This window comes from Centropristis striata, chromosome 3, assembly GCF_030273125.1.
Source record: "Centropristis striata isolate RG_2023a ecotype Rhode Island chromosome 3, C.striata_1.0, whole genome shotgun sequence".
Lineage (NCBI taxonomy): Eukaryota > Metazoa > Chordata > Actinopteri > Perciformes > Serranidae > Centropristis > Centropristis striata.
In genome coordinates this window covers 7,454,090-7,472,326 of record NC_081519.1, presented here as the reverse complement: position 1 = coordinate 7,472,326, position 18,237 = coordinate 7,454,090, and the positions used below count along the sequence as shown (strand labels likewise).

At 40.0% G+C, this 18,237-nt stretch overlaps 2 protein-coding genes across 3 annotated transcripts in view; one reads left to right on the top strand and one right to left on the bottom strand.

Annotated features, from left to right (window-relative positions):
- Positions 1 to 316: 316 nt before the first annotated feature.
- mfap2 (microfibril associated protein 2) lies at positions 317 to 6,871 on the top strand. The gene is made up of 9 exons (XM_059329434.1): positions 317 to 374; positions 2,119 to 2,180; positions 4,010 to 4,057; positions 4,462 to 4,488; positions 4,587 to 4,676; positions 4,766 to 4,807; positions 4,892 to 4,979; positions 6,269 to 6,342; positions 6,427 to 6,871. The coding sequence occupies exons 2-9, from the start codon at positions 2,150 to 2,152 to the stop codon at positions 6,528 to 6,530; spliced, it is 504 nt and encodes a 167-aa protein (XP_059185417.1). The 5' UTR covers positions 317 to 374; positions 2,119 to 2,149; the 3' UTR covers positions 6,531 to 6,871.
- A 486-nt stretch (positions 6,872 to 7,357) lies between these two features.
- The window catches only part of LOC131968516 (rootletin-like), a 33,203-nt gene continuing 22,323 nt past the window's right edge, over positions 7,358 to 18,237 (bottom strand). For both annotated transcript variants that reach the window (XM_059329433.1, XM_059329432.1), the window contains 7 exons: positions 17,591 to 17,806; positions 16,608 to 16,832; positions 16,374 to 16,523; positions 16,083 to 16,283; positions 14,569 to 14,700; positions 10,847 to 11,020; positions 7,358 to 9,278 (listed from right to left, as the gene is read on the bottom strand). In XM_059329433.1, the coding sequence (XP_059185416.1) occupies positions 9,192 to 9,278; positions 10,847 to 11,020; positions 14,569 to 14,700; positions 16,083 to 16,283; positions 16,374 to 16,523; positions 16,608 to 16,832; positions 17,591 to 17,806 (1,185 nt within the window). In that variant the 3' untranslated portion in view covers positions 7,358 to 9,191. The remainder of the gene's footprint in view (positions 9,279 to 10,846; positions 11,021 to 14,568; positions 14,701 to 16,082; positions 16,284 to 16,373; positions 16,524 to 16,607; positions 16,833 to 17,590; positions 17,807 to 18,237) is intronic.

Sequence of the window (18,237 nt, the reverse complement as noted above, 5' to 3'; positions counted from 1 at the left end):
GAGTGGCGCTCCTAATTTCCTAATGTTTCATTCTGCATATTTGCTGCAGTATTTCAGTTAGTTTGCACATCTCCGCTCTTGATACAAACGGTGACATGTCGCCAGTTTACCTGCTCACCTAGCACCGGGCTCTTTAGCACCTTTGATCAGCTCATCGATACTTTTGATCCTGCAGCGTTACAGGATCTGAGGGGCAGCCGGACTCGGGGTTAGCCTGATCTTGTTGCGGGTCGGTGCTGGGACCGGGGGCTGGAGGCTGGGACTGGACGGGGAGGAGACTACAGATGCGGGGTGGTACAATGTGGCGCTGCGAGGTCCTCCTGCACTCAGAGGACGCATGAGAGCTGAGGAAAGTCGGAGCAAACTGAAGTCGGGTAAGAAACAATGAAAAAAAAAGAGTTGTGTTTGTTTATTAGGTTTTTGGTTTAGTTTTTAATTATTATTGTTATTATTATTATGCATGTGTGTGCTCTGATAGTTTAAAGAAGTTAACTTGAGTTGCATTTGTGCTGAGAAAAAAAAACTCAGGAGATGTGAGGTGATTGTGCACACATTGCATGCAGCTCTCTCTTTGTTTCAAAGACATTAAAGCATCCAAAGCGTTCATCAGCCCGCATAATGTACACCGAATAATTCTAGGATCATTTGCGTGTATGTTAATGGCTGTTGAGAGCTGACATGTGGTCCTGTGTTTTCACTGGAGAGAAGAAGGAGGAGGGACTCCACAGCTCTGCCTGCAGCAATGGCACTACAATGGAGAGAGGGTGCCAAGAGGGAAAACACACATACACACACACACACACACACACACTCACAGAGGCTGGGGGTCGATGAGGGCACATGGGAAGATGATTTTGAATTTTTTTGTTTATTTCTTTGTCATAGCTGCATAAGAACAAAAGGCGTAAAATAGATGACAACAGTGTATCTTCTGTTGCTGTCCTCAGAGAGTCTTACTAATGAGTGTCCGTGTGTATGTGTGTGTGTGTGTGTGTGTGTAGGTGGGGGGAGATGGGGGGGTCTGTAGCTGGGAAGGGAAGGACTCAATGGAGAGAGGGGGGGTTAATCGCTCCCAGATGTGTGCTGTGAAAACATATGGTTTCCGATAGCCACTGTGATGCACAAGAAGAATGTGTGTGTGTGTGTGTGTGTGTGTGTGTGTGTGTGTGTTGCTGGTACACAAACACGCGCAAACACACTGATTTATTGATACACATGCAGAACTTGTACAAACTGTGTTTCAATCATGTTTTCTGTCCAGTGTGGCCTCACAAAATGTCACAGAGAGAAAGAGAAGGGTCTGCTGTGTACAGTGTAAAAAGCACAAATTAACTGCTTCATGTTGTGTGTATGAAACAGCCTACAGTGCAGCAGTGGAGGAGGAGCGTTCATACTTTCCACAAAGTGGAAAAGTAGTTTAGTGAGTGTTACAGGAAGCTAAGGTAATGGCTTTTACTGTATGCATTCACAGTGGGACATACTGAAGTTCAGTGACAACTTAGCAAAAAAAGTCAAAGTCGGTGATGTTCGATGCTGTCAGTGTTCATGTTTTTTTGTCCACATGTCATTTTCACTCAAACTGAGAGGCTTCTGCTCGCTGGAGTGAAGAAGAAAGAGAAGAGGAGGAGGAGGGAGGGGGGAAGGGTTCGAGGAAATGACCAGCGAGGGCGACAGAAGGGAAATGAAGGATGTGGAGACAGACGACGAGAGAGGGAGGGATGAAGAAAACTCAGGGAGAGGGGTGGGGTTGAGGGGTCCTCTGTTTCTTTTCCTGGAATGCAGCTGCAAGACTGTCTGCTGCTGCAGCGAGGAAAAGTAGGAAAACAGAGAAATTGTTCTTAGGAAGACAGACGTGCCACATTCTTGCTGTCAGAGTTTTCTCCCCCTCTTTTTCTGGCTGTTTGGGGCCAGTGGAGAGGGGGAGGACGGGGGATGAGAGGGGGAAGAAGAAGGGCAGAGAGAGGGGAGAGCAGTGGGGGGTTGGAAAGGTGACGGAGGGCAGGGGGAAAGAGAGGAGAAGAGAGTTCAGGAGAGCAGAGGAATATCCAGCACTAAGCACTTTATTCCCCTCATGTTGCTCTGTTGTGATTGTTAATGCTCTCCTCATCTCCCCTCCAGTGTTAAAGTCAGTCTACCTCTCAGAGCGACCATGAGAGTCCTCCTGCTCATCTGCATGCCAGGTAACTGCACCAACAGCCGCTGAAGCCGCTGAAACTTGCTTTCAAATCTTACATTTAAATATTCACCACCACATGTGCAACCATCAAAGATAAAGGAATTATTTATTTTTTGCATTTTGCACAACTCTCTAATGTTTGTACGATAAATATGAGGCAACAGCTGGAGGCCCGTTAGCTTAGCTTAGCATAAAGACTGGAAACAAGGGGAAATAACTAGCCTGACTCTGTTCAAAGATAAACATAAATGCACCAACAAACTAATCCCTCAAGAGTTTACCGCTTCAATTTGTTTCTCATGAGACCAAAGAGGTTTGAAACAAACTAAAGTTGAATATTTACCTGGTTTGTTTTGCCTTGAAGCAGAATTAATAACACATCCTCTTGGAAATTGTAAAGTTGAATTTATAAGAAACTAGAAATTCGCTCGGAGAGCGCAGACCTCCTCCAAGGCTGTGGCCTATGTCACAATGTGAACCAAAGTAAAAATTAATCTGCGTATCCGCTTTGTAATTCGGCTATGCAACAATGTTTAATAGGATCTTCCCCGGCCCGTGCTATATCCTCCAACCCAGTTTTATAAAAAAACAGCCAGTAGTTTTTCTGTAATCCTGTTGACAAACAGACAAAAGCTGTGCTTCCACTGCGATGTTCCCGCTCTGCTTGACTCACTTTTGGTACCAGGTTATTTTCTCTATTTCTTTTTCCGCTGCGGATAGTATCTGCCGCATTCTCAGTTGTTGCAACCACATTAAACTAATAGACATCATCTTTAATGCAACACTTTCTTCATCTGCAACCAAACGGGATGACGACTGCACTTTGTCAATTATACGTTGCTGTGTATGTTGTAGGTTTGTGGGCTGTCTTCTTTAAAAATCCAGGGCAAGTGAACAAAAAAAATAGCAGTCGCTATTGATGGTAGTTTTACTATTTAAAAATGTCAGGTGTGCAGGATGTTCTGTGTCCCACTAATGACAGTTCTTTCTGACCAATCAGTGGTCTGCACTGTTTTAACTCCACCTTCTAGTGTCAGCAAAAAGTCCACTGATGAAAGCATTTACTTTTTTAAGAGTTCAGCATCTGTGTCAACATTCCCAGGAAAAATTAAAAGCAGCACAGAGTTAGTGACCGTTTCCATCACCCAGCAGTGATTGGTCTGTCACTGCGAGAAGGCGGAGCTAATCCAGCAGACCCACCTTTCAACCCACCTGTGTGTGAAGCAGTGTACCTCTGCTAGTGTTACCAGTTAACTGTTCCTAAGGCTGAAACATAAAGAAAAGAATGACTACAGATGATGAAACTTTAAGAACAAGTGACAGTGAGATCCGAAAATTCACCTACAGTTACTGCTTCTCACCAGAGGTGTTGCCAGCGAGAGCAAAATTGAGATAATTGAGAATGTAACTTTACAATAAAAAAACACAACTTGGCTCAATTCAATACACTCTTCTAACTACGCTAACTGTGGCTGCAGGTGGAAGTAATAGGATAATGATAAATGCAAAAAAGTATTATAACAATTGCTGCAAATGCCATTAATACTATATCCAGCTTACGTATGCTAACTTTAGCTAACAATAGCCGTCATAACTGGTCATATCAGCAACAACATGATATAGGTGCATTTTATGAACTTAAAATTAGAAAAATTTGCAAAACTTTAAAAAAAAAAAAAGTTTCATTAGAAAATGGAAAACATTTGAGAAAAGCATTACGTAGATAATGAATGTACTAGTAGTATTCAGAGTACTTGTCGTTACTTCCCCTCCTCTGTATGTCACTCATCACTTCATCTTTGTGATCACTTTATTGTTCTGAAATGTCAACAGTTCTGCTGCTCGCCCAGGCTCAGTACCAGGAACCATTTCCTTTTTTGGGTGAGTTCATTAAGAGAATATTGGCCTTGATTGTTCCAGCACAGCGTCGGTTTATATCACAGCGCTGCACATCTGCTCCCCATTTCTTGTTGTCTTCTGATGTGTCACCTCGCCTCGAGGAGCTCTCTCCTCTGTTATTTACCACCCGCATAGCAACTGTTGTCACAGCGTAAATAGCACTCTGACCACTCTGTATGTTATTATTTTTAAACATCTTGCATATGAAGTCATGCATTACACCCTCGCAAACTGCTTGTTTGTTCTCTTTTGGCATGCAGGTGGTTTATTTTATATGCTGCGGTGCTTTTTTGTTGTGTGTGTTCGGGGGGTACTGACTGTAATTACTTTCACAATGTTGATCTCATGAAACTCTTTTCTCTCCTGCTTACTTTATGGCTTCACAGAGGACTACGGGCCGGATTACTTTCCAGGTAAAGAATTTTCAGATTCATAGAAATGTCCCTTGATGCTGCTTTCACACAGTTAAACAGTGTACGTTATGAAAGCGATCCATCTCTTTCTTGTTTAGAGAATCCAGATTCTGAAAATCCAGACTCTCTTCCTGGAACCTACCAGCAGCAGGTTCGACTCCAGCCAGTGGTCCGTCCAGAAAAATCAGGTATATATGCTCCTCCTGCCGAGTCACGGTGTTTGAGAGTAGTTTGCATTGTGTCTCATTTGTAAATCTGTTTTCCATGTGAATATCAGACTCTGATTTGGAGACGGAGCCCACGGAGCCCGGCCCTCTTGGTAAGAAACGTTTGGCGAACGGCTGACAGATAATCACTTGTTTAGTTTGAGTGGAGACATTTATTTCTGTGTCTTTGGTTCCAGATTGCAGAGAGGAGCAGTATCCCTGCACCAGACTCTACTCTGTTCACCAGCCATGCAAGCAGTGCCTGAACAGCCTCTGCTTCTACAGGTACACACTCACATTACATTTAAACAAACACAGTCGTTTTATCTCTCAATTTTATCAGTCAAGACCTCTCTGAAGTTTGTAGAACAAACAAACTGTGAGTAACTTAAAACGCAGCCTTTCTCTGAACTATTGAAACTACTTCTACTGCATCTCCAAAAAGCACAAACTGTTTATCGAACTCCAAAACAGATCTTCTCCAAACAGCTTGCTCTTTCAAACAGAGAGTTGAGTATCTACCTAATCTACTGGTATACTTTCCTCATGGACAATGTATGAGTATTGGTCTACTCGAGGGAAAATATTATTGAGGTAATAAAGAACTTTTGAAACTTCAATGCATTACTATAATGCACTGCACTGTTTCACTACAGCAGGATTTTATATAATAGATTAATAGTTTAAAACAAGTTAATACAGTTTCCAGGCAAAAAAATGTCAGCGAATGCTGTTCCCAGACTCTTAAATATGGAGATTTCCTGCCGTTTTCTTGGACTGACAGTTCAAAACGTTTAAAGACATCACCTTGGACTTTAAGAAACTTTGAGCATTATTCACTATTTTTGACATTTTATGGGCCAAAGGCTTAATCAATTACTGAAGAAAAATAATTGGCAGATTAACAATAATAACAATAATTGTTAGTTACAGCCCCACTACAGTGTAGATGTAGAAGAACATGTTAGGAGAAACGCTACATTGTTGTTTGGTTTCTCTGCATATTCAGCGTAAGGATAATGATATTTCTTATTGTAAACAAATTCTATGAAAAGATTAAAACCAACAATCTGTTAGTCCATCTATTACCCAACTTCTCTTCTCTGCTTGGCGCTCTCAGCCTCAAAGCCCATTGTTTCTTCTGTGGCTGTAAATCTCTAAAGACAGGACACAAGTGTGTAGTTTCATTCTTAAAGGCTCAGTTATGTCCTGAAACAGCAGGGCATTGTAGTTCCTAGTAAACGTTAATTGAACCAGAGTAAATTATGTATTTGTTGGGGACTATTTTCAGCTGTGGAGTAATTCACATTTGGACTCTAGTGGGTGTTTTCAGCAGCAGAACGGAATCGTAATAAAGCAACATGTCAGCCTGTGTAACAGTCTCACTTATGTGTTTTAAGCATTTTATACAGTCTATGGTTTTAAGATAAATTAGGGTGTGGAAACAGATATTTATACTTTTTTAAAAATCAATTTATTGACTTTTTCTCATAAAACACTGAATATTGCTTGACATATTATTAAAGTTGAGTTTTGACTGATATAAGTGACCTTTTTCTTTTGTTTCCATCCAGTTTGCGACGGGTGTACGTCATCAACAAGGAGGTGTGTGTGAGGACTGTATGCCGACATGAAGAGCTGATCAGAGGTGCTTCAGTGTATTCTGTACTTGTGTTTTTTCTGTTTGCATATTGAGATTTCTTATTTTAACCCTGTGTCTCTGTGATTTCAGCGGACATGTGTCGTGATCAGTTCTCCCGCTGCGGTGTGGCGGCGCTGAGCGGCCAGTGTTCATCAATAGGAGGAAGCTGCGGGAAGAGCTGCGGCGGCTGCTGATTGAGCAGAGATCAGGGACACTTCCTGCCCAGATACTGCCGCTTCTTCTGTTACCACTCATCCACGTCCTCCCCCTCCGTACTCCTCCATCCTCACGGTTTCTCCTCTACAATTATTACTCCTGTGCGAAAAGCACTTTTTTGTCGTGTTTATCTTTGTCTGCCCAGTAGGTCCTGTGTGTGTGTGTGTGTGTGTGTTTGTGTTTGTGTGGATGAATATACTCCAAAGAACATTGACGATTGTATAAATCACTGGTGCTATAGAATCATCACACTGGTGCTATAAAAACTATTAGAGATGCACATAAAACCGCGGAACATCTTTTTTTTCTATTATTATTTTTGTTCGTTTTTTAGCATATTGTACCGTATTAATCTCATGCTTTGTGTTTGTTGACGTGTTACTGTACTTGTGTTGAAAAGCAGTCATTCTCATGATGATCAGCTCATCAATGGTGGCCACTGTGCACTGACATCAGACAAAACTAACCAATATCTCGCCATGATAGATCATGAGATGTGTGAAGGAACAGGTGGTGAGTGACCTCAGTTTTTGTACTACTGCCACCTGGATCTGTGCTTCGCAAACCAAGCAGCAAAACTCATATAAATGTACTCCAGTGGCAACAAGTGCTTCAAAAAGGCGTCTCACAAACGGCCGCTACTACTGCTTTGTAAAACTGTCACTATAAAGACTGAGAAAAAAAAAATAAACTTTTTTTTTTTTTTTTTACTACAGCTGTTCAGTGTGTGATTGACTCAAACGTGCTGTAACGTAATCTGAAGCTGCAGTTCGGTGCACTGAAAGGTATTTATGACGGACATGAGTTATGGTGCACACAGTAGGTTTATTCTCCTGCAGACATGTGGCCTCCATGTGTTTTGTTCATACAAGTCATATTGCTGTTATCAATCATAAGCCTGACAGCGTTTATACAGTAAGTACAAAGTATATACAACTAGTAACACTAATATTAAAGCAATACTTTACCCCTAAAATCACCATTTGTATATTAAGTGTTAACCCTGTGTTACCTTGAATTCTCTTGCATGCCTCCATGTTGAAGCTAGAATCCGAAAATTTGAGAGAATTCTTGAAGAAATTAGGAAAATGAGGGCCACGTTTAAGAACAGCACGCAATAACCCCAATCGTTAACAATCTCCCACACAACTTGTGCAGTATAATCCAAGTCTCATTTATACAGTTGTGTGCCATTTCTTCCTAAACTCATGAATATTCACTCAAATCTTCCAAGACACCCACATCTATACTGCATTAGAAACACTCATTATGCATTATAATATGCTTAGATCACTGTATAATTATAAATATTCATAATGAATAAAAGCAATAATCATAACACATAAAGCATTTTATTTTTACTTGTAGGGTCAAGTAACGTTCATACTTTCACTGTTTTAATGCTTTATGACATAATGCATAATAAAATATCATTACAGGGTTCGAGATTTGCAAAAACAAAGTCAGTGAGTGACCAGTTTTTAATTAGTATTATGATATAACTATTGTTATAGAGCATTATTATTTAATTAGACAGTGCTGTCAGCAGGTTATAATGCAAGTATAATGCATTATAGACATAGGCTTTATATAAAGTGTTAGGAAATCTTAATATCATAAAACCCTCTGTCAGTACCGTCTCACACTGGACGAGTCAAGAAGGTAGTGGTAAGTGTTAATAATATTATTAGTAATAATACAATTTCAGCATAAATTAAAGTTTTTGAGAAGTAGAGAGCATGCGACTGGATAAATAAAACTTGGATTCTACTGCATGAATGATGGCTTGATATAATTATGCTGTCGTATAATGCAACCACCAATTTCCAATCCTTTAAAGATTTACTCAGTTTTCAGATTAATTGTTCACAGAGGAGCCATGCAAAAAAAAAAAGTAACATTCCCAGGTAAATAACTGATGTACAAATAATAATTTTAAGGCTGAAGTATTCATTTAACCAATAAAAACACATACTGTACTGTAAGTAAACCATCATAGTGCAGTGCCTTTTGGTCTCTTCAGTTATAAAAGTGTCTCTATTATCACATAATCAGTAAAATCTGTGTCTGTTTCTGAGAGAAAATACAGTGCAGCCCCTTCATTGTGCTCAGTCTGTTTGTTTCCTGGCGCTCTGCCTCAGTGAAGACCTTCCTCTGAGTGTCCTCGTCTGTGAATGTAACTGTGGACGAGTCGAAGCCAAACTGCACAACTGGCAGACTTTTCGTTCCTGCGCTACATCCAGATTCTGTCTGGAGGAGAATCCTCTCGGTGATTTGGGTTTTCTTCTTGAATAGGAGCAGGAAGTTTGGGAAGATGTTGAGCAAGGATCAAGTACAGATGTTTGCCAGTAATCAGCAGGCTGCTGGCCTTTTCAGCACAGCTGCCGAGTCTCCGTCCCCTTGCATGTCAATGGCTAAGTGTCGTACAAAACATCAATAAAACGGCATCAAAATGACAGTAGTGTTCATCTCAGTGTCACAACATAAAAACAACTCGTATTTTAAACAGTAGAGTTAGAGTAAGAATACTTTTAGGAAAGTTTCTGTGAGTAAATATTGCTTTCAGACATTTATGGTGAGTGGATTTTCCCTGGATCAGACGTGATGTGTGCTGGTGCTTCCTATTGTCAAGCTGCAATTCATTTTCCTGCCGACAGCAGGGAGGACGGAAGAGAAGGCTGTCGCCGTTTCATCTCTTGTTGCAGCTGCTCCTTCAGGGTGGACACCTGCAGCCAGTGTGGAAACGTAAATTACATTTACCCAAATACTGCACTTAGTTAGCCTGGGTATACCCATACTGCCTTGCGTGCTCGAATTTAATTTCGAACCTCCAGGCGGTCTGGCAACCAGAGAGGTTTCTTAGCCCTGTTTTAGGGATCCAATCACAGAGCGGGGAGGGACGGCAAGACGATGACGCGTACTACTCGGCACTTGGAAGCTTGTAGTTTTCTTACGGATCCAACATGGCTGCTGCAGACGCGAAACTCTCTTTAGCTGTAGATGGTGTTTTGAATAGTTTAGAGCGAAAGTTGAAAGGCGAAAGGTCTCTCGGCGGCTCCGCTGTCCCCCGGCTCGTATCGAGATCACCGGCGTTAAGGTAGCGAGGCTATTAGCCGCTAGCGGCGCTAATCACCGGCACTACCGTAACGCCCAATAAACGGCTCCGGAGGATCGTAAACCACACCTCCTCTACGGAGAAATGAATGGCTGGTTTCCAGACCAAATCTCATTTGAGATTTGTCTGGTGTTAGCCAGGCTAGCACTTAGTATGAATTTCAGAGGTAAATATTGTACTTTTTACCCCAGTACATTTGCCTGATAAGTAACTAAAGCTATCAGATTCCATTTTTTTCATCCTGTATAACTTATAAGAGCCTGCCAGATATATCGGTTGACAGATAATATCTGCTGATATTGGCCTATCAAAGGCTTATCGGTATCGGTGTATGCTGTCCGATATGTGTGTAACTTTATTTACACAGTATAAAATGCAGAAAATGGTGTTCACCGGTCGCCAATAAAGTTGGAATGATTTTGTTTTCAGAAACAATCCTCTATTAATTGTGGTTTCATTTTTATTGTGATATGTTTGGAAGAGATTAATTAATAAAGTTTTGAGAAGATATAGACTATCTGTCAAGAATAAGTCACATTGTCACAATCATTTAATGAAAAGAGGTAAAAAATATTTTATTCCAACTTTATGGGCGACAGTGTATAAATCAATTTTTGTTTAATAGTCAGCAATTGACCAGTGATTATGTTTATTTAGCTTTTTATTTAATTCCTATTTTTTCTTTATTTTTCTCAGTTCTCATTAATGAAATTGGCTGAAAATGTACACATTTTATAATGTATAACAATGGTAAAAATGATTTCATAAAGTGTTATGTTTGAGAAAGTAGCCATCTGGGTAAATTTGCAGAGCGGTGAAAAATCAGTGCGCAATCCACATAAAAAAGGTTTATTTTCATATGAGCGCCAAAAAAGTTAAAATTTTGTTCACCAGAACGGTTATCGATGTATTTTCCCCCTCTTAAATCAGTATCCGCATCAGTCTCAAAGATCCTATTTCAGTCGGGCTCTATTACTTTTACTTAAGTAAGACTTCTACTTGTACTAGAGTATTTTCATAGCGTGGTAGTAGTACTCTTACTTAAGTTAAGAGTCGAAAAACATCTTCCACTACTAACTGCAGCGATACAGCAGCTGAAAAAACTACATTTTACACCCTAAACCAGCTCATTCAAAGTGGGAAAAGGTTGACAAAGACGTTTAATAACGATGTGTGTACCTGCTCCTCCAGGCCTTTGACTCTGTGTCTGTGAGCTCGCTCTCTGGTGCCCAGCGTCCGCTCCACGTCCCTGAAGCTGGTCCTCAGCCGCTCCGCCTCTCGCTGGGCCTCGTCACGCTGCCTCGCCAAACTCTCACACAGACTGTGTGACTGCTCTGTCTCAGCCAGCTGAGTCTACTCAAAGCACACACAGGCACACACACACACACACACACACACACACACACTGTTAACAGAAAGCAAAAGGACAAAGTCTGGCAGGACACTGAATCTCAGGACAGTTTATACTGAAAACATCTAAACGATGGAGAGACTTTGATTCAGTTTTCTTTTTTTAAACCACAGATAAAAAGCAGAACCATCCAACAGCCGTGTCAGAGGCTCTGTACGACTCATGTTTTCTGGAAATGCACTTAACTAAAGGCTTTTCTGGAACAATGTAAATGAAGCCATAAAAGACATTATAGGATCAAACAACTGCTGTGATGGAGCTACAGGGAATATTAATGAGGTCACACAAAGAGGATTTCATTCTCAGCCTGCAAAATAGCTTTAACTAGGAATTGGCTTTAAAGTTGTTCGGTGCGTTTATATAATGGAAAAATTGACATTTTAGAGCTTAAAGAAACATTTTTGGCAGAAATTGGGGATCTTCTAAGCCAGCATTAGCTCTCGCCCTAACTGGCTTTATTTAACAGCTGCTGGGGTTAGCATCTGTAACTGGAAAAGCCAAGTTAGACTCTAATATATAGAGAGTGGCATAATGTAATGAGAGAGAATGTGTGGGATAACTTTAAAAAAAAGAATATATATATTTGTATCTCTCTCTCTCTCTCTCTCTCTCTCTATATATATATATATATATATATATATATATATATAGAGAGAGAGAGAGAGAGAGAGAGAGAGAGAGAGATTCATGTAATTGGTACATGTAATTGATTGTGGCACACCGCCACTTCAAAATAAAAGCCGCCACACCTACAGAATAATGTTGTTGTTGTAGTTGTTTTTTACCTTGTTTTCATGTTGTTTTATGTTTATATTAATGTAAATTATTGTATAAAATGTGATTTTGGCACAAAACATGTTTTTTTTCATGAAATGTGACGCTATGCTGCAAATCCCCTTATTTTGAAAAACCAGCGGCGCACGAATGACGAAGAGAACAGAGACAACTGTCCGACGTGGAGGAAGAGAAAAGGGTGAAAGAAAGGTACCTAAGCTAGGTTATCTTTGATTTTTTGAATGTAGTGTGAAATGTGAAAATGAAGTGCTCTCAGCCAGGCTGCAAACTGTGCCATTAGATAAAGCAGTTGTGTATGCTTGCTACAGTACAAACATTCAATTTGTAGTCATTATTTCAAATGTTAAAAAAAAGTCTCACAGGAGACAGGAGGGCACAGTTGTGTATGTAGTTGTGCTACAGCCTTGTATTTTTACATTGTAGCTATTTTCTTCAAATGGATGGACTGCCTTTTTCTTTTGTACACATTCTATGCAGCAAGAGATGTTTATTTGACTGTATTCAGTATCGACAAGTTGAATTATTTAACTTATATCTTTAATTTGTTGTTGTTGCGTTTGTTGTTTTGGCCTAATGATACTGCAAGATCATTATTATTTTCAATTCATGTACCGGAAATCTTATAGTAAATAATGTATTTAGAAAAACATTCAGTTTGAAATAGTCACAATTTCACATTTCAAAATTCATGTTTTCCTTGTCGTCGTCACCCCTCCTCTTCCACTCGGGCAGACCTCCCCCACGGTTTTTAAAAAAAAAAATCCTGGAGGAAACCCTGTTGGCTTAAAACCAACTTAGAATTAGTTTTTGGTCTTTATTAAAGAGGTAAACATGTCATAGGAGCACTTTTATTTATCTGGAATTTATCTGCCTTTGGATTTTTGATTTGATTTCTTTTTTTAAATCAATAAAAAGTAACTCAATAAAAAAAGAAACTGGTAAACATGGAGTTACGACATGAAACAAGATGCTAAACAAATAAGTCACAGGTTAAATATAGACTAACTGGCAAAAGTAAACATCAAAATATGTTGTTGTTGTTTATGTTTCTGAGACAACTAACAGCTGTGATGTTTATGGGTCTGCAGAGAGTCCTTTAACAAATGGTCGATGCCCCCCGTAGAGTCCACACATTTAAATCTCACTTTCATCTTTTTTATTTACACCTTAGACTGGTTACCTCACACACTGATGGTTTCCTTTAGTGTGACAGAGAAATGAAGAAAGATGCATATTTCAACTTCATTAAGACAATATATTCTGAAGTTCTATAATTATTATGGAGCTTTTTTGCCAAAATGTCATGGTTCAGGGCCATATATCGAGTGCTCTCGTGTTTGTGGTCAACATTTGTGCCGCCTGGGAAAAGTTTAATTCAATCTGGAGAAATGAACATGATCAGTGGAGATATAAAACCAGCCTGAAATAAACAACTTTAATGGATCTTCCAGAGTTCTTCTAAAACCCACTGTAGCTGTATTTATTTGCTTGTTTATGGCATGTCTGTGGTTAATTAAAAAAAAGAGTAAATGAAGCCTCCCCAGAAATATCTAATGGTTTCGGTGTAATGATTTGTTTTTGGATTGAAGCACTAACAAGAATGTGTCCAGAGCTAAACTAAGTTAAACTGACCTCACTTGACATTTACAAGACCTTCAGTTTCAGGTTTAATCTACTGAATATTTAGGAGGATTCAATAAACTATTTATTTCATGCAGTAACAAAGTCGAACTTAATCTTCCCCGATGCAACAGTAAGGCAAAAGTTAACAGTTTCCTGAAAACCTCCACTAAAGAAAAGTGATGTTTTTCTCATAAAGCTACTTCAAACAAAATCCCTTGTTACTCACGTCCGAGAAGACACGCTGTGTAAACAGTCTTTCAACTGGAGGTCGTGTGTTTTAATTGTAAGTGAAAGGGACATTTTTTATACTTCTTAAAAACATATAAAACCCAAACCTAATTGTTGTGTTAAAGATCGATTTGTCTCACTATGAAAGGTGTAAGCAGCTTGTCGAAGCATGTGTTTGTCCTTCAGTGAAACATGTTGGACTCGAGATTGTTCAGTAACACTGAAGCAGTTTTGTTAGCTGCTTCACACCTCAAACTCTGTGGCGACTCACGTCACCTACATTCACTCTGCTAACAGCAGTTTGATTTAGCCTTTAAGGTCCTTTAACCCATTGACGCCTAAAACTTCCTGTAAAACCTCTGGGCGATTTTAAAATAAGCCCCTAAAACCTGAAGTTTTTCTCGAAATTCAACAGTGTCAACTCTTCTACTAAATAATAGATTTTTCAGCCTCTGTAGCAGATAGAAATGAAATTCAATAAGTATTTGACAGCTTATACAAATACTACAAAACGACGTATCCGCTTTCCAGGCTTCAATGGGTTAATGTCCTGTAATTTCCTGTTATGACCTGTTATGACAAACACTTGATATAAGAGTACACTTGGGAGATTGAGTTCCTATTCTAATGTTATCGTATCAACCAGAGCATCCGCTTTGGATATGCTATGCTGACTTGTCCAAGAAGTTTTCCTTTCCCATAAAACTGATATTTTACCTTGTTCCAGGTCATGCTCATGTTACATATATTTTTAGTGTAGATTTATCTACGGATTTATCCTACAAGGTTTGTGTCTTTAATTTTAATAATGAAAGAAGTCAGTGTCAGTGTGGCTGCTCCTCACCTGCAACATCAGGATCTGCTGCTGAGCTTCCTGCAGCTCCTGTTCAGTGGTGTTCAGAGAGCGATCCAAGCGGCTTCTCTCTGCAGACAGACGCATGCTGCCTTCCTCCGTCTTCAGCTTCTGACGTTCAACCTGATGAAGAAGGAATGTAATGTAAAAAGAACTGCAGGCCATTTTTAACCGTCTATAGCACATGGTCTAAGGTGCATTTAGGTCGTCTGCAACTCCACTTTTACTAATTAAATGGTGCATAATCTGAGCGCAAAGTATGACACAAAGGAAAAGGGGTTGTATTTAATCTTTTATTCAGTCAAAGGATTGTTTTGGGCATTCCATGAACCAATGAGAGTGTCATCTCCCATTTCCAATAGGAGGATTGCCAAATGGGGAATTTGCCATATTGGGAAAGTGAGTGAACCCTCTGCCTCCACCGTCTCCCAAACCTCTTCCCCATTAACTTCTTCTGAGTGCACATGATAAATGTATCAATTTATCTAAGGAGGTGGAGCGCTGCTTTAATAGCGGGAAAATACTGCACCATTGACTTTAGACCATGTTTTTGTTGGTCAATGTTGCACTCAGAGGATACAAAAAAGATAACTCTTAAAGGTACAGAAGAAAACATATCTTTAAATAAAGAAAGCATGACTATGCACATGCACCCATTATAACACGCTGTCATTCACCTTGACAATTTAGAGTCACCAATTGAACCGAACTGCATGTTTTTGGACTGTTGGAGGAAGCCGGAGTACCCGAAGAGAACCCACGCTGACACAGGGAGAACATGCAAACTTCACACAGAAGAGCTGCAGGCTGGAGTCAAACCGGCAAGAGGCAAGAGTGCTAACCACTACACCACCATGTAGCCCCCTATCGCTAACAGTTGCCAATAAATAGTCACGGCCTGTAACGTTATTGAAAGAATTGCTTTCACTGGTTGGAAATTTTGCCATTATTTTGTGTTTAAAGCAGAAAAGAAGAACAACAAAAGACTGCGTCGAGGAAAAATAATGGACAGTAATCAAGTTATGTTACTTAATATTGTGACAATTGATTAGGTTACTGATTACATTTTTTATCAGGTAACAAGTAAATCAAATCAAATCAATTTTATTTATATAGCCCAAAATCACAAATCACAGATTTGCCTCAAAGGGCTTCACAGACTGTACATGGTACGACATCCTCTGTCCTTAGACCCTCACATCGGCCAGAGAAAAACTCCTTAAAAAAACCTTTTAGCAGGGGAAAAAGAAGAAATGTACCCATCATTTAACTTTCCCTCCCAACTCCGATCTTGTGTACAAAAACAACATTTTGTGAAGCCATCATTTGACTATTGAACGAGTCATGTTCTGCAGCTCTCTGACTCTGTTTCTCTTTGACCTGATGTCGACCATGAGGCGTTGCTCGCTGTGACCTAACGGGGTCCAGCCAACATGTTTCCATGATAAACATGAACTTTGAAATCATGAATGGCTCTTTGTGTCATTCACAGTGACAGTGCTGACCTTATCCAGTGTGTTCCTCAGTGCATCTTTGTCTTTCTCCAGCCTCACAGCCTGTCTCTCAGCGTCCTTTTTCTCCGTCTCCAGCATGGCGACCGCTCGCTGCAGCCCACGCAGTCGCTCCTCGACAGCAGTGCGCTCTACCTGAGCTGACTGGGCGACGCGCTGAGTCTCTGTGAGGCTGGCCGAGCGCTGACGCAGAGACTAAAGGAGAAAAGACAGAGATCATGATGACACATAAAGATTGTTAATGTATCAAATGTTAAGTATTAAGATACTTTTTATCTTTCTCACTTCCTGAGTGTTGTTGAGCTCAGCCTCCACCTCCTCTCGCCTCAGCTCGCTCTGGTCCAGCTCACTCTGCAGGCTTTGCACGCGCTCAGTGAGGGTGACCATATTCCTTTTCCCCTCCAGTAATGACACCCGGGCTTCATCCATTTGTTCCTTATCGGTACAAGAAAATCATCACAACACTGTTTGGTTTTCATCCACATTATTCTTGACCTTTTTTTAACACCTCTGCCTCACCTGTAGAAGCTTTTTGTCCTGTTCGGCCACACTCAGCGTCTTCTGCAGAGTGATCAGACGACTGTGTGTGCTGCTGTGAGAAGTAGCTGCCTCCTGGAGGCTCTTTTTGAGGGAAGAGGTCTTCTCCTTGAGTAAAGATTCACTTTCCTGAGCTTTGAGCAGAGCCTGGCTCAGCCTCTCCACCTCTCTCTGCAGCAGAGACACGCGGGCTTCTCCTTCTGCCACCTGCAGTTTGTACAGATCCAATTCATGCAGTTTTATCCCATCAGCAAACCAACAAACATGGTTTGCACATGTATCTATCGTAACTTGCAAAACTAACATGGTGAAGTTTATACCTGCTTAACATCAGCATGTTGACACTGGCACGTGTTGTTCCTTGAAATAAGTAAATATTCATTCACTAATCAGTTGTTATTGGAATTATATTCATATTTGAAATTGTTGCATGTTTAGCTGCCCTGTATAGAGGACAGAAACTCCCAAAATCAAAAATAGATAAATACTCAAATAAATAACTCCATAGATTAATTAATATGTCATTAAATGTACCAAAAATATATTTTTTTAAATGTAGGCATGTAGACAGATGTGACTAAAATGTATATATTTCTTTTGATTTGCTTCTTTATTTATTTACTTTTGTAAATTACTTTATTTTCTATTCTTATTAATTTGAGCATTTATAATTTTTTAATTATGTTTTTATATATTCTTGTATTAATTAATTCATTAATTAATTAATTTTTATGTATTTTTAATTGTAGTTATTCGTTTTTTTTAATGTAACATGTATTTATATATTTATTATTATTATTTAAATATGCTTAATTATCATTATTATTATTATTATTATCATTATTATTATTATTATTATTATTATTATTATTTAGTTTTTATTTTCATATTATTTCCTTCGTACATTTCTTTATGCAATAATAAAATAATAAAAATAACAAAACAATACATAATAATAACCGGACCTGTTTCAGTAGAGAGTCGTGGCGCTCCTGGGACGCCTGGCTGTCAGCCTCCCGGTCTCCCACACTCAGTTTGATTCTCTGCAGCTCCCCCTCCAGACTGCGCCTCCCCAGCTCCACCCTGGTGGCCCGGGCTTCAGCTGCCTCCAGCGCCTCCCGCAGACGCCTCCTCTCCGCCTCCAGACGCATCTCAGCAGCACGCTGCTTATTCAACTGATCCTGCAGAGATGGAAGGACCACAGAGATAAGGCCAAGCATTGAAAGGGCAGTTGGTGGAACAAAATTATTTGTTTTATAATGGAGACCTGCGTTTGAGACCCAGATTACAGAGGCATGCACAGACGGTCCAAAACACTGTTAGCCCAGCACACACAGATGATCCACAGCTGTAGCTAAGCTTCAACTATACTCATCTCTTCATAAATCCTCCGTAGACTTTTCAAAAATGTAGTAAATATAAATTTCTCTCAGTAGCACCCCCACACAGAGTTTTGTCTATTTGTGCTGCTTTTTCCTCACTCTCACTCTGTCCCTGCTCCTCCTGTTGTCCAGATGGTGAATTATTTTAAAAGGTGCTGGCATTAAAAACAGACATGTGGAGAGCTGACACCATGAGGTGTGACACTGTGTGTGTGGCATCTGTTGTTGTT

Coding starts and splice junctions, on each gene's coding strand:
- mfap2 (XM_059329434.1), top strand. CDS start 2,150: ATGAGAGTCCTCCTGCTCATCTGCATGCCAG. Junction 4,058..4,461: donor GGAACCATTTCCTTTTTTGG/GTGAGTTCATTA, acceptor ATGGCTTCACAG/AGGACTACGGGCCGGATTAC. Junction 4,980..6,268: donor AACAGCCTCTGCTTCTACAG/GTACACACTCAC, acceptor GTTTCCATCCAG/TTTGCGACGGGTGTACGTCA.